A 15,807-nucleotide genomic window follows, 5' to 3' on the forward strand; every position below is an offset into this window, starting at 1 on the left:
GCAAACAACGGGATGGTTTATGCCTACTGCGTAACGGACGGACAGATCGCTATCAGCACTAAATAATAGCGACTTACTGCCTTACACAGGAAGGTGACGAACAATGGCGTAATGGTACTGAGTTATCACTATCACGGCTTCACTATGTCTACACTCTATACTTATAACCGAGCCCCGCGACTGAAGCGTGGGAACTGTTTGATTTTCCGGGATAAAAGGTAGCTTATGTCACTCTTAAGGACAACTTATCCAAGCTAATAAACACGCCTATCCCTTGCTCCGTTGCAACGTGATTGAAGGACAAACCAATAAACCAACAAACAAATACACATTCGCATTTATAACATGGGTAGTGAGGGAGTGATAGGTCTTGTGAAGCAATGAATGGCAACACTTTGGTTAAACAGCTACTTAATAGCATGTTTATCATCATCATCATCATCATCTCAACCCTTGCGCCGGACCACAACTTTGCACGAGTCTTCGCAAAATAAGAAGGTTTAGACTTTAGACCAAATTAAGTACATAAGTTGTCAGATTTCTTGGTAACAATATAGCCGTTTTCTCTAAATTCGAAACCATGGCTTCAGAATAATCTCGATCTGAAGGTAGGTATAATAGTTTTGGTTAATCAGAAGCTATCCCAATAGACTTAAAATTGGTAGCCAGTCAAAATCGATAAAGACGTAATCCATCTCTGCCAGTCTTCGATGAATGCAAGACGGGTACAGGGAGGGGTCAGGCAGAGAATGGTTTATGTCGACGGGCGGACGTCAAATATTGAGCGGCAATAAATAACTAACCAATGGAACGCGTAAGCGACGCTTTGCATGGCGCATAGGACATTCTTACTGAAAACTAACAATGAAACCATCACTACCCATAATTATTATAAATGCGAAAGTGTGTTTGTTTGTTGGTTTAGGTTTATTGGTTTGTTGGTTTGTCTTTCAATGACGTCGCAACGGAGCAACGGATCGACTTAATTTTATGAATGGACTTGCTTCGATAAGTTAAAGACCTGGAGAGTGACACAGACCCCTTTTTATCCCGGAGAATCTAAGAGTTCCCACGGGATTTTTAAGAACCTAAATCTGTCAACTGTCATGTCAGAAGTACGGAAAATAAGGTCTAAAATCATACTTTTGACATGAAATCTTACACAAAAAGTTAAAATGGCGCGTGAGGAGTTAAATTTTACTCGTTATACTTATCTATTTTGCTCAACCAGCATAATCGACTAATTAATGTCTCCCAGACACGCCTCTCCAGAAAGAACTTCAACTACCTATTAAGTAATTAAACAAATTATAAAACGAATTTAAATATTAAGACAAGGCAAATAATTCGCTTAAATTACTTAGGTAGGTACCTACTTGTAGGTAACCCTCAAGTTTAACAAAGTTGCTCAGCCAAATCCTAAATGGATTTGGCGAGTATTTTGTACTTTTGACTAGGTAGGTATAATATATACCGAGCCTCTGTAGACAATGCCAGCTTTGGCGTAGTTACTTCAATTACAAACTTAAATCTAAAGCTTCATCAGCTTTAGATTTATGTGGATTTATCTACCTATCTTTACAATCAGCTTTGTAGGTACAAAGCTGATTGTAAAGATTGCATATTTTCAAAAATTACATTTATTTTTGATATGAATTGGTTTGTGATTCAATGATAAAAGATGATTAATAATGATAAAAGAACATTTCACTTGGCATAACCTTCAAAGCAATAGTGCATAGGCAACTAGGCGAATGCGCCAACCTACCTAGACCAATTTATTACTTTTTTTTAAGCATGATTGTCGTCTAGCGCAAGTCTTAGATCACAATAAATATATTTAAAAACCAAGTTTTAAGTAAAAATTAATTATTTAAGATTGGGAACATTGTATTCTACTACAGTGTGATAATTATGGAGCCGTAGGATTCAGGCTAGGTGGCGTAATGTAAGACCTACAAGAAGATCCTACAATATCCAGCAGTGGACGTCTATTAATTCATGATGGTACTATCATAGATCATAGCTGATTTTATAATCTAAATATATAAAATTTTTACAAAAAAAATAAAAACCGACTTCGTTACACAAACACTAAAAATTGAAAAATAATTTAATTTATTACCGAATATATTATGTATACAAGAGTTAATATAGTTCCATTATAATACTTTTTGGTGCCGGTGCCAATTAGCTTTAGCTGCGCGAATCGTCTAGACTTCATATTTTTATGGGACTCCACAATGGCACCTCATTGGCACCGACCCCAAAAAATATTATTATGGAACTATATTAACTCTTGTATACATAATATATTCGGTAATAAATTAAATTATTTTTCAATTTTTAGTGTTTGTGTAACGAAGTCGGTTTTTATTTTTTTTGTAAAAATTTTTTATTTCACAATTTTTAGTGGCTCCATGGAATTATGCTATGACTGGTTAAAAATCTACTGTTTACTAAGCTATTACACTGATCGCGAGCAATTTACTCTTATTCGTTGAGGAGTTCCAGTATCTATCTTCGAAGATGTTCATCAGGTCTTCACCAAATTGAAATGGGACCAACTTTGAAGTATATCCTTTCAAACAAAAAAAGAATTTTCAAAATCGGTCCAGGCGTTTTCGAGTAATCGGGGAACATACAAAAAAAAAAAAAAAAAAAAAAAAAAAAAAAAAAGATTCCGACGAATTGAGAACCTCCTCCTTTTTTTGAAGTCGGTTAAAAAGGAAAAGATGACTGACTAATCTATCAACGCACAGCTCAAACTACTGCATGGATCGGGCTGAAATTTGGCATGCAGATAGCTGTTATGACGTAGGCATCCGCTAAGAAAGGATTTTTGAAAATTCAACCTCTAACGGGGTGAAATAGGGGTTTGAAATTTGTGTAGTCCACGCGGACGAAGTCGCGAGCATAAGCTAGTCCCTTATAAACTGCCAAATTAAAGATTAAAAGTCTGCCATCCGCACTTGATCAGCGTGGTGGACTATTGCTTAAAACCTTCTCACGCTGACAGAGGACCGGTATTAGTAGTAGGCCGGCAAAGGTTTAAAGTGATGATGAAGATGTATTGTAACATTTTCAACACCACATGGAAAGTATTTCATCATTTCATCGCTTAATTAATTCACAACCGCGTCAGTAAAGAAATGGGGTTTGCTTTCCAAATTAAAACAGCAACACCGACCCACCAAATATTGACTGTAAACATTTGTAACGCAAACAATGGAATCGCACTCGGAATAAATAATCCAGGAATTATTCCATATTCCGATGCGCCGCCACGCACTGAAAGAGTGGTTTGTTTTATGAAAAACGGGAGAAATAAAATTGGATTTTATTTGAACTTGAATAAAGTTTATTTTGCATTTTTGCCTGGGATTGAACGTAATTTTTGCATTACTTCAGATAAATAGGTCCTGTACGTCTACGTAGAATTGTAGAATCTACCCATTTAAGTAGCTCGCGACTACTCGAATAATAATAACAGCCTTGCATTGCAAAGTTTTCAGACAAACAATATTTAAAACAGTATACTTGTATCGATGAGCTGTGATATGCCTATGCCTCCTAATCGGAGGTCGGGGGTTCGATCCCGGGCACGCGCCACGCACTTCTAAGTTTGAAAAGTTAGAACTCTGAAGAGTTATGTGAGTTTTAACTAATTAAATATTCCTTGCTTTGACCGTGAAGGAAAACATCGTGACGAAACCTGCATGCCCGAGAGTTCTCTATAATATTCTCAAAGGTGTGTGAAGTCTGCCAATCCACACTTGGCCAGCGTGGTAGACTATGGCCAAAACCATTCTCATTCTGAGAGTAGACCCGTGCTCTATAGTAAGCCGATCATGGGTTGATCATGATGATGATGACTTGTGTCGATATCAGAAATTAGGATATCCGTAGTAACCAAACCGAGATGGCTCAAGGGGTTGCGAATCCGAAGTGGCAATGGCACATAGTTCGAAGAACTGATACACGTTGGGGTCCCAAGGTGCTGGAATGGTGACCTCGCACCGGAAAGCGCAGGTTGACACTTGACAGACTCCTACTAGGAACAGACAGACTGCCTGCCTTCTACCACTTCAGTAAGCATATTTATTTATTAATATATCCAATCAATTAGTCACCCCATTTGCGTCCACAGTGGACATAGGTGTTCCCGAAAGCGTGCCACATGATCCTCGATTTATTATTCATTGATAAAATATTCTCTACATAGGTACATTACATAGGTACTTATTTATTTATTTTAATTCTGAAAGGTAGCTATGTAAGGATGCAGAGACTTGACTCGATTGGTTAAAGATTTACGCAATTAATCTAAGAATCATCAGATTCCTAAAACTTTAAAAGACATCCAAGATACATAACAATTAAATCAATCTTAAACAAGCCAGAACCCTATAAAAAAATTATATTATTTTATATTATAACTAGCTTATGCTCGCGACTTCGTCCGTGTGGACTACACAAATTTCAAACCCCTATTTCACCTCCTTAGGGCTTGAATTTTCAAAAATCTTTCTTAGCGGACGCCTACATCATAATAGCTATCTGCATACCAAATTTCAGCGCGATCCGTCCAGTAGTTTGAGCTGTGCGTTGATAGATCAGTCAGTCAGTCAGTCACCTTTTACTTTTATATATATAGAAGATTACTCCAAACAATTAGTACTTAATTGAACACAATAAAGAACTGCCTCGCCCCAAAATCGCGTCGCGCAAGCCAAGCACTTAACATTCAAAGCATAGTCAATTAGCCAAAGTGAAGGAAACTATTACTGGCAAGTTCTGCGGCGGGCGCTGCATTTTTGGACGGCGGCCCAGGACTTGTTGCATCGGGGAGAGCGACCTGTTGCTCCACGAGCCTACAGAGCGATATTTTTGCTTCGCAGTCGGCAAATACATAATGAATGCGCTGTACTCGGCTCCCGCATTGTAGTGTTGCGGAATTGCCTCCGGGCCGAACGCTTGCATTTTTAAGGACGCTCGGGCCTCGTTTTCTGAGGCGTTTGTGTGTTTTGCTAATGATGGCTTCATTTATTTTTCACGACTTGCGGGTTGAAACGTTTTACTTAGTTTATTGTGATTGTTTTACGTAAAATAGAGCTAAATACTTGGCTAGATAAATGGTTTCTTGTTTCTATAGCTTGTTTTTATACATCATCATCATCATCATTATGATCAACCCATCGCCGGCTCAGTACAGAGCACGGGTATCCTCTCAGAGTGAGAAGGGTTTTGGCCATAGTCTACCGAGCTGGTCTTGTGCGGATTGGTAGACTTCACACACCTTTGAGAACATTATGGATGTTGTACAGCATGCAACAGCATGCAGGTTTCCTCATGATGATTCCCTTCACCGTTAAAGAAGTGATATGTAATTACTTAAAACGCACATAACTCTGAAAAGTTAGAAAAGTTTTATACCTACCTATGGAGAGCGAAATAGGCTACTTTTTATCCCGGAAAATCAAAGAGTTCCCATGGGATTTTTAAATCCCTAAACGCAAATGAAGTTGCGGTCATCAGCTATTCTGAAATATCTATACCAATATTATTAGGGGTAAAGTTTGTAAGTTTGTTTGTAGGTGGTAATCTCTGGAACTCTTGAACTGATTTTGAAAATTTCTTAGCCAGTAGAAAGCTAAATTATTCCTGATTTTATTTTCAAAAAATTAGAGATCCCTGCGACTGTTGTAATAAGTTACCCGTGCAAAGCCGGAGCGGGTCACTAGTAGGTAATAGGTATAGATTCTGGACAGCATGCTAGACCAAAGAAAACGATTTTTATGGAAAACTTAACATGAAGCCAAATATAGAATACCTTTTTATTAGGAATCCATTACAGTTGTGCGTATAACATTGCTTTTTTATTCCCAAAGCAGATTTCCCGGATTATATGATTCTGTTTAGCGCTCCAGTGTTAAAAGCTTTGCGGGTAACGCGATAGACATTATCCCTAACCCCTAGCGTCTAATAATATTAGTGATCTAATCTTACGAGGAAACGTTGTGCGCCAATCTCGGTCGACTTTGGAATATTGTTTTAGTTTTAGCCATGTTTTAGCATATTAATCCGTAATTTTGTTAAATAAGATGGGCAGGTCGCTTGTTTGGGATGCAACTTGTGTAGACACTTTAGCTGCATCCCACATTCAGGCGACCTCCTCTATGGCGGGTGCAGCGGCCATCAGCGCCGAACAGGCCAAGAGGCGCAAATATGAAAACCTCGATGGGAGCTTCGTATTCGTGCCTTTTGGTGTGGAGACCTTGGGGCCGTGGGGCCCAGGGGCTCGAGCTCTTTTTGAAGAAATTGCGAAAAGAGTTATCGAGTCAACCGGGGACCCGAGAGCTGGCAGCTACCTTGGTCAAAGAATTAGTTTGGCCATCCAAAGGGGTAATGCTGCCAGCATCTTGGGTACAATGCCTCGCTGCGGTGGTCTCGATGAGGTTTTAGATTTAATTTAATTTATTTTAATTTTAATTTAATGTTGTTTTTTTTAGATTTAAGTTTATTAATAGTTTATTTGTTATCCATAGGTAGTTACTAATATTAACAATTTTGTTAAAACAAGTTTTTTTTTTTAAACAAGTCGTAGGTACTCGTACCTAAAAAAATGTCACAGTTGAGTATGATGCCATACAGCCACCGTATTAATTTATAGCCAGTGTCACTCGGGATGATGTATGGTCAAGGGTTCTAACGATACCCCATAGGTACGTTCAAAATTCAATAATCACCCCGAATCTCGGAAGGAGGCTAAAATAAAAACCTTCAATTCAAAACCCCAGTAAGTATTTAGTTTGGTATAAAATTTCACTCCTGGCCTCCTAGCAAAAGATTGTTTGACATCGAATGAGTTAAATATCGATTTTATTAAAATACCTTTATCAGATAAATTGATAATTTTATATCACTTCTGTCTATTCAAATCAATTTTTAAAAATAACTTTACAATAAGAAATCGAATTCTTCAAGCATTGCTTAGACTTTATTTAGGTTGTTGATGTTGGTCGGTAAATTCATATCGCAATTGGGCATCGCGGCGTAATGAAAGATGGCCGTTTCTCCTTCAACACTTCTCCAAATTAAGTGATAATTGAAATATTTCTTGTTTGTGCTTTTATTTTATTATTTCTTGTCCCTTTTTTTGAGTAGGTAGAAGGTAGGAAGTTTTTTTAAATAGATTTGATGTGATTTGTTATTTGCGTACGTCTACCTACTTACCTACCAAATCTTAATTATGTCTTGATAAATTTTATATTTTGCTTCTACTACTCGCTCTCATTTATTCTTCTTCTTATTTTGCTTTGTGACTCTCATTTATTATTTTGTCAATGGTTTCAAGTTATACATACATACTCGTACTTACAGTATAAAAATACTAAAAATGATAGAACTTTTTTGAAGATTCTTGTGATTAAATTAATGTTGTGCCGAACCCACGTAGCGTGGGATAAGGTTAGGAAGAAGAAGACCAATTCCGGCAACGAATCGGCATACCAGACCCCAAGTTGTAGCTTGTCCTAATCATATTAATTTCATTGTTGCAGGGTGCGTCTTCGAGTCTGGTAGTAAAGTTCGCCGACACGGAGAAGGAACGTCAGCTGAGACGCATGCAGCAGATGGCCGGCAACATGAGCCTGCTCAATCCGTTCGTGTTCAACCAGTTCGGCGCGTACGGCACTTACGCGCAGGTCATCACTGAACAAGTTGACTTACAGGTATTACAATTTTCGTAAAGAAGATCTCTCTTTCTCTAAAGAGTGCGCGTCACTACCGCAACTAGTATATGCGGTATTGGAGCTGTGCGGGAGGGTGACACTTGTCACAAGTTGACGAATCATTGAGTTCTCGCGTCACGTCATCGCATCCCTCCCGCATCGGTCAATACCGCAGAAACCTACGCAGTTATGCGTTATCCGTTATGCCTATAAAATGCCTTTTGTGAAACCTATTAAGGCTCGAAAATCGATTAGAAAACCTCTTTTTTCCTCTTTACTGCTAATGTTAGCTTATCTTGTTCTATCGATTGATGTGTACATAAAAGATCTCGGAGCCTCCCAATATGCGCTGAGGGTGGTCACCGATGAGGTTTTATTTGGTGGAAATCCTAGGTACATAACGCTAGTCTTTCGTAGGACGTCGGGTATCTTTAAAAGATTTCTGCCCCCCGTAAACAAAAAAAAGGTAACCTAAAGAAAAATCGAATATTTTATTCTATTTGCCACTAACAAATCCAATCATTATTTACAGCAACAAGCCGCGTTGATGGTCGCGGCCACGGCGCAGGGCTACATCAGCCCGATGACGGCACTCGCTTCCCACGCCCTCAACGGAATGGCCAACTCGGTTGTGCCTCCCACTTCTGGTAAATATCCTTATCACTTCACTCTTTATCCAAACTGCAAGAATTTGTAGAATTAAGAAAAATTTCCGATAAAAAACTAAGTACATCGTTCATTCAAAACGCTCAAAAAGCATGATTTTCAAAGAAAAACATTGTCTTTGATTTATTAGTCAATAGGCGACGAGATGGTTAGAGAAGTTATGTCCTAATTGATTTGAACTGCACTTACGGAGCTTCTCCAAACTTCGACACACTCTGAACCATTTCGTTAGAGAGTACTTAGTATGTTATTCCTTGCTCGGAACAATTGAGTTCTTTAATAAATACGAACCTTTATAATGTTAATGTATCATCTTACTTATCTTAACTGTCATTTTGATCATGTCCTTAATCAGCCCCCCAATTGTGTAAGAGAAACATATTCGTCGTTATCGTAATCGTCAACAAATTCTGCCTTTTGGATTTAAGGAAAATTCATATCAGAAGTGGAAACAATGAAAGAAAAATCACTGGGTAGCACAATATTATTTTTATTTCGTTTTACAATAATCAACGCACGTCCGATTCGCACCTTGTCCCTAGAACGCAGTGAAGTTGGCTTCCCCACTTCATCCTGCTCCAGCTTTAATGCCGAAACGTGAAGTTAGCCGTCAGGGTTGCTCTCCTTACAAGTTTTGATTGGCATTTGGCTGTGAAAAAATGTAAACAGCGAATCAACCAATCAAATGGCAGAATTTTTTGACGATTACGATAACGATGAATACGTTTTTTCTTACATAATTGGGGGGGTTATACTTCACTCAGTTGTCAAAGTTGCACCATTCAAACATTTCAAAGTTGAAAAAAATTAAGGCATATTACTACTTTGAACGTAGAAATGTTTCGACGTCTGCGATACCTTATTGTATCTAATTTTTTATTTTGCCCACGATGTAGATGTTAAACCGTCACCAGTATATCTTTTGTCATTAAACCTATTTGCTTGTCATCAGATTCCGATCACCCGATTGATTATTTAAAATATACTTTTGGGGATATAGACAACTTTACCGGGCTGGCGATAGGCACAGGCGCTCAGCCGCTGAACGGCGCTCTGCCGTCGCTGCCCTCGCCCACCATGCCGGGGTTCAACATGGCGGCTCAGACCGCCAACGGACAGCCGCCGCCGCAGGAGGCCGTCTACACCAACGGCATCCACCAGACGTTCACTGGACGTGAGTACTGACCCCTGCTCACACTCAATCTAAACTGTGTGTCTCGCCAACATGATAGTAAACCCTATAATGGTATATTGTATATAGTATACGCTGAGTTTGACTTATTTTACCTATCTAATAATAAATTTAAGAAGGAAATAAGAAACCATGAATCGCAAAAAAAATAGCTAACATCTAAATATGCATGCAATCACACACTCCCACTTACACACACGCACACACACCACACACACACACAGTCACACACACACACACACACACAAGCATACACACACACTGTTGTAATTTTATTATTGTAGATATACATTTATTCTAAATCTATTCTGTTAAAATAGTTTTCATTATAATTTTAAGTAATCTCTTGTGGCCTTCTGTTAAAACTAGATTTAGATTTAAATAATAATTATGTAATTACGCTGTTGATTATTTTCAAATAAACAAAATAAAAAATAAAATAAAATATTCCAGCGGTCCCGGTGACGGCGCAGGGCATCCCCAACGGCGAGGCGGCGCTGCAGCACGCTGCCTACCCCGGCATGCAGCCGTTCCCCGGAGTCGGTGAGTAGCGCGTACACGTCTGCTTGTACCGCCGCCTTCCTTGTACTAGACAAAATGTGTATTCCGTATTTGAATGTGTGTCAGACAACCTTGAGTGTAATTTTGTTCACTAAGTAATACGGTATTTAATAACTGAGTAGTCAAATCAGTAACTTTTTATCGAACGTCAAAACGCGCGCTTAGTATGCGAGATTCTATGAAACACTGGAATGTGAGGTCACATCAAAATGACGTACTTTTTTAGTTCAATCGATAATTTAAATTACACTAAAAACTAACAAAGCACGTGTATTTTACGTGTTTTGGAAGATCCTCTATTTATAATCACTCAGAAATAATTTATTTTTGATGTAGTCAAATACCCAATTGAGTAAAAATCACGATATCAGAATTAAGTTTACAGTTTGCGACTTAAGGCAGAAATGGCTGGATGCATGCCGAGTTCACAAAATATAAATAAATCTAAATAAGTAAAAGTAATGTGCGCAAAAAAATACATTGTCGTGGTGTAAGTACTAACAATCCCCGCAGAGCCCTGAATATAAGTTAACTTTAACTTGAAAAGCTACACTACATCCTCTGACTTGACTATCAAACAGTCGGTTTACAGTTACTTATTATAATTAAAACAGTTACTTAATATATTAGTTAGTCACCTTTTTTACTATTTTCAATGTTGTTCTACGTTACCTACAGTATGCGTGGCAGATTCATCAGATATGCACCTAAACCAATATGCCTTAAAATATTTTAATTCACATAACAAAAGATTTACACTCAAGGCAATATTAATTTCTTCATCACCAAAATACTCAATTGTTTTATAAGTATGCATTTAGATAATATGTATGATCTACGTGATAATAAAATGAGATAATCCTCAGACTAAAGGAAAACTATTGACAATTTAGATAATGGGATAGCAATAATTTTATTAAGCTTTAAAAATCTTCACTTCACTGGCAATAACCCTGTGTCCAACTCTGTCCTTTAATTGTTCATCCATTTGGTGATCTCAATTTGTGACCAAACAAAAGAACTTTTCTGAAGAAAGTTTCTGCTGTAGTTAGGTACAATATAGGACTCTAAGAATTCCAGTTTTCGCTAAGTAGAGTCTTAAAGCTAAATCTGTAACTTAATTAGGTACCTACAACATAAATTTAAAGGATATTTTACAATAAAATTGAAAATCTTAAACAAGCCAGGTGTTCTTGAAAAAGTTTCGAAACAAACGCAAATCCCCATCTGACAGCTGACAAATTGAACAAAATATTGCGAATTCGGTACTTTTATTCTCTTAAGTTTTACAGAATTTATAGCCGTATTCTTAAAGTTAAGTGTTTATTAAAATATACTTGTAATTGTGCACAAATATATTTATTAAAGTACCTATTTAGTACTTTCTTAAGCTTCATAAAACCTGTATTATTTTATACTAAATTATAAAATGTTTTAGTTGCTTAAAAGGATTTTAAAATAGAAAAATTCACATGATTGCTTTACTCAAAGGGTATTACGATCTAAAGTAAAAATCTCTGAAATAAAGACTCAATAAAGTAAATAACAATATTAATGTCGTATCACAGTATGGCAGTAGGTATTAATTTATTTTTATTTGGTAATGTCCCATCAAGCTATCGATATTTTTGTATGTGTAGACCCAGTTGTTGTTGTGATGTTTTATTGTATGTTTGTTTATGTATATTGAATGGCATTTGTCTTCTTTTTTTGAGGAAATTGAAGTAAAATAATTGAAACATCGAGAACTTACTTTCAACGGTAAAACTAAGTTTGCTACAGTATGGTAAAGGTCAGCCTTTATTTTGTAATATTCAAAATGTGTGTACTTAATTTTATTTATCCATCATTTTTTTTGTTATAAATTATAATATTTGAAACAAGTATACAGCCAACCATAAGATTACAATTACATATCGATTTTGTAAGCTTTGATTATGAATGTAATTTTGTGTACAACGCAAAACATGTAATTAGACATCATCATCATCATCATCATCGCCGTTACTGCCATTTATGCCATTAGCAGTCGGTCTAGAAAATTTATCCAAGGGACTCAATCACTTGCATTCGTTTTACAACTTTTTATATCAATTCGCTTTGCGTCTTGGTTTATACCATAGAGCTATAAAACAGATTCCTCTGGCATCAACGGTTTATCCCATCCAACCATCGAAGTTTTGACCGACCAACGCTTTTAGTTTGTCTAGGTGCAACGACATTTTATTGAGCATCAAATTAATTTGTAAATCTATTCTTTTTATAGCAGAGGTTATACAGGGCTTGCAAGTCCTTGTATTATAAATACGATCCTATCTTTGTTGAACCACTACATAACTGGTTCATTGTATCAAAGCAAAGCTAGCATTAACAGGGCCTCTGACACCCTTGTCTGAAATTTTGTTAACTTTCTCCGCCAATCATTCATAATAATTTTGAAAGGATGTCTAATTACATCGGTGACCTAGTAATGCATGTCGTACACGCAATATAATAGATGTTCAATGTTCATTGTGAAAAATGTGCAAATTAATGTTCGACAGCTTACCCAGCGGTATATGGGCAGTATCCGCAGCCGATCCCTCCGCCGATGTCCACCATAGCGCCGGCGCAGAGAGAAGGTAAGTGGCGCCTCGAGCTGGCGATCTAAATCAGTTTCTCGCTACTGGACTATCTCTCTTCGCTTCTACGAAAAACGGGACCAGGAAACAAACAATACACTCTGTACTCTAGACGGTCTCTCTGGTGCTCCAGATGGTTCTGGGCAAATGGAATCGTATAACATGAGGCGTCCCGCCTGCTCATGTGCTTGCTAAAAAATACAAGTACAAAACAAAACAAGTAATCTTCAAGTACCTACCCACAAAAAAGAAAAAATATTAAAGAACGTCCCACCAAAATCATTTGCCAATAATTGAATGTCTAGCCTCAAGAACTAAATGTTTAAGATGAGTTGACGGACAGCCAAACCTTCCTCTTCCTCGGCAGCAAATGATTTTAAGAAAATGCTTGTTTTCTTTTCTGATTCCACCGTAACTTAGAGAACTACACACGATACTTTTAGTAATTTTCTCAATTTAAAACTCGGTGGAGCGGCTGAAACTCAATAAAACACAATATCGATACAACCGCAAAATCGATAATTATCTGAGATGCTACAATTATCAAGTTTGGTAAGACCCTAACGAATATTTTAATTCAAAATCAATAGTCTTAAATTCTCAAAGAGGAAACCACTAATCCAATTAAGTGCGAAATTGCCAACTTAGCGAACCGCCCTCAAATAAGCCATCATTTCTCTTCAACGACTTCGGTAATATCCGGTACTTAACTGTTTTCCAGTAAGAAAAACCATAGCAAATTGGATCCTTAAACACATTTTACTGCACAGCTATTGGTTAAAAATTAAATAAATAAAAAATTAAACGAGTACTTACATTAAAATTGTTTTTGTTTCTTTCTAAAGTGACTTACAGTGAAAGTGATTAACATTGGGTTCCTATATTTAATTTATCTGCAATGTGTGCATAAGTTACTTAGCTACGTTGTTATATTGTCAAAAATTCTATGGTCTGATTTGACAATAACACGTTGCTAGGTAACTTATCGGCAGATTACAGTGAATATACGATTCCGGTGTTAGTCCTACATGTTACGTCCAACGACGCGACGTAAAATAAATTAGGTAGGTAGAATCAAAGGTTTCAACTTTTCTTCGAATAGGTACTTCTTGGTCCATTATTATTAGATGCACTTTAAGCATTTTCTTGTGTGTTTAAAATATAACTATTATTCTTTCTTGGAAAACAGTTTCCGTGCCATATTCTATATTTATAGTTTGAGTGTTATTGGGAGTTTGAGTGTTTATTGGGAGCATAGCACGACTTGTACAGTTTCATAGAAAGCTTTGCAATGGTCGTTCAAATAATCTAACCATTTCACATTTTATTCTTTCACTGTATCATTGTCTCTATGTACAGGCTACTGCTTTATTCGTGTGTGTGTTCTGTATATTTTGTAATACTTCTGTATCTTTTTCGAAACTATTTTGTTGAAGGTTGAAATTTTAACTATCTTAAAGTACAGTACTACCAGTTTTATAAATCACATCGGCAAAATTCGTTTGCGCAACCTAACGCCGATTAAAGCCAATGAAATACAGACCTTTTTGCTTGGCGTGTTAAGACTTTGAAACCAGAACAACAGTGACTCGTGCTATCTAGCTCAAAATACAAAATATGGCGCATAGGCAACAACCAATAGCGGACGGACGTGCTTTATGATTGGCTGAGATTTTGCCGCCATTAGAAATAAGAATTATGTGCATTGGCGTAATTTATAAAAGTGGTAGACTGGTAGTACTGTAATAGTTTTATTAGTATTAATCAGAATGTTGGTGTTTAAGAGCAGATTTGTGAGTTCTTTAAAGATTTTCTCGTGTTTCCAGGCTGCTCTATCTCGGGCCCCGAGGGCTGCAACCTCTTCATTTACCACTTACCGCAGGAGTTCGGTGACGCGGAGCTTATGCAGATGTTCCTGCCGTTCGGGAACGTGATCAGTAGCAAGGTCTTCATTGATCGGGCCACTAACCAGAGCAAATGTTTTGGTAGGATCGATTATTACAATTTTCGCTATAAGAATACTTTGCATAGTTTCAGATCAGTATAATATGATTGTTAGTTCTTCAAATCCATTATAAATAATACTTATTATCTCTTATTCAACCATCTAAAAATCGTTTTTATCAAAATTATTGCATTTCGATCTAATAAATGTTTACAAAACATTCAAAATAATTAATTTGATTTTCAGTTTAGATTTTAAATTTCTTATTTTTCTACAAAACACTTATATTCTATTGCAATCTTGTTCTATTCCAATGTAATGTTTTGTACCAAATATTCTGTGAGTCTTTATATTTTATTCTCAGTCATAGATCTTGACAAAATATGGTTCAGAGAGAGCTGACATGATAGTTACAGATGAATATAGACCACTATTTATTCCAGAAAATCGAAGCGTGGATAAAAACTAAATCCACGCGGACGAAGTCGTGTCGTGAGCATTAGCTAATATTTTCTTGTTATTTGACAGGCTTTGTGTCATTCGACAACCCGACGTCGGCCCAGGCGGCCATCCAGGCGATGAACGGATTTCAAATCGGCATGAAGCGGCTAAAGGTGCAGCTGAAGCGGCCCAAGGATGCCAACCGGCCTTACTAACCCATGACGCCGTCCCCGCGCGCGCACAACATGCCCAAGGTAGCATTTTACCACAATTACCAATATAGGTAATCTGTATATATAAAATGAATCGCTGAATGTGTTGCTGATCGCAAATCTCGAGAACAGCTGAACCGATTTCACCAATTCTTTTTTTTAAATATCCTTGAAGTACGAGGATGGTTCTTACGGAGAGAAAAATTTAAAAAAATTCCTGAAAAAGAATCGACTGGTACGAAGTTCGCCAGGGCAGTTAGTATTATAATAATAAACCTGCAATCAAGTTTAGCAAGAATCAATCCTGCAAGTATGGTAACAATCCATGGTACAGAGACTAACAGAAAAACATGCCACGCTAAACCAAGCGCCAGAAGATGAAGCATGTTGAATGCGTGGCAGTGACCTTTGTCATTTTCCTTTAGCGTTTTGTCTT

The 15,807-nt window shown here is 37.2% G+C and overlaps 1 protein-coding gene across 5 annotated transcripts in view; it reads left to right on the plus strand.

Moving 5' to 3' along the window:
- bru3 (bruno 3) overlaps window positions 1–15,807 on the plus strand; it is a 312,519-nt gene that overhangs the window by 278,421 nt on the left and 18,291 nt on the right. For 2 of the 5 annotated variants that reach the window (XM_069500314.1, XM_069500318.1), the window contains exons 5-11: window positions 7,563–7,733; window positions 8,266–8,380; window positions 9,352–9,573; window positions 10,045–10,134; window positions 12,696–12,773; window positions 14,582–14,758; window positions 15,247–15,413. In XM_069500314.1, coding sequence (XP_069356415.1) covers window positions 7,563–7,733; window positions 8,266–8,380; window positions 9,352–9,573; window positions 10,045–10,134; window positions 12,696–12,773; window positions 14,582–14,758; window positions 15,247–15,374 — 981 coding nt within the window. In that variant the 3' untranslated portion in view covers window positions 15,375–15,413. The remainder of the gene's footprint in view (window positions 1–7,562; window positions 7,734–8,265; window positions 8,381–9,351; window positions 9,574–10,044; window positions 10,135–12,695; window positions 12,774–14,581; window positions 14,759–15,246; window positions 15,414–15,807) is intronic. The other 3 variants (XM_069500315.1, XM_069500316.1, XM_069500317.1) reach the window with 3 other exon arrangements.

Source organism: Maniola hyperantus, chromosome 8 (assembly GCF_902806685.2).
Source record: "Maniola hyperantus chromosome 8, iAphHyp1.2, whole genome shotgun sequence".
Classification (NCBI taxonomy): domain Eukaryota; kingdom Metazoa; phylum Arthropoda; class Insecta; order Lepidoptera; family Nymphalidae; genus Maniola; species Maniola hyperantus.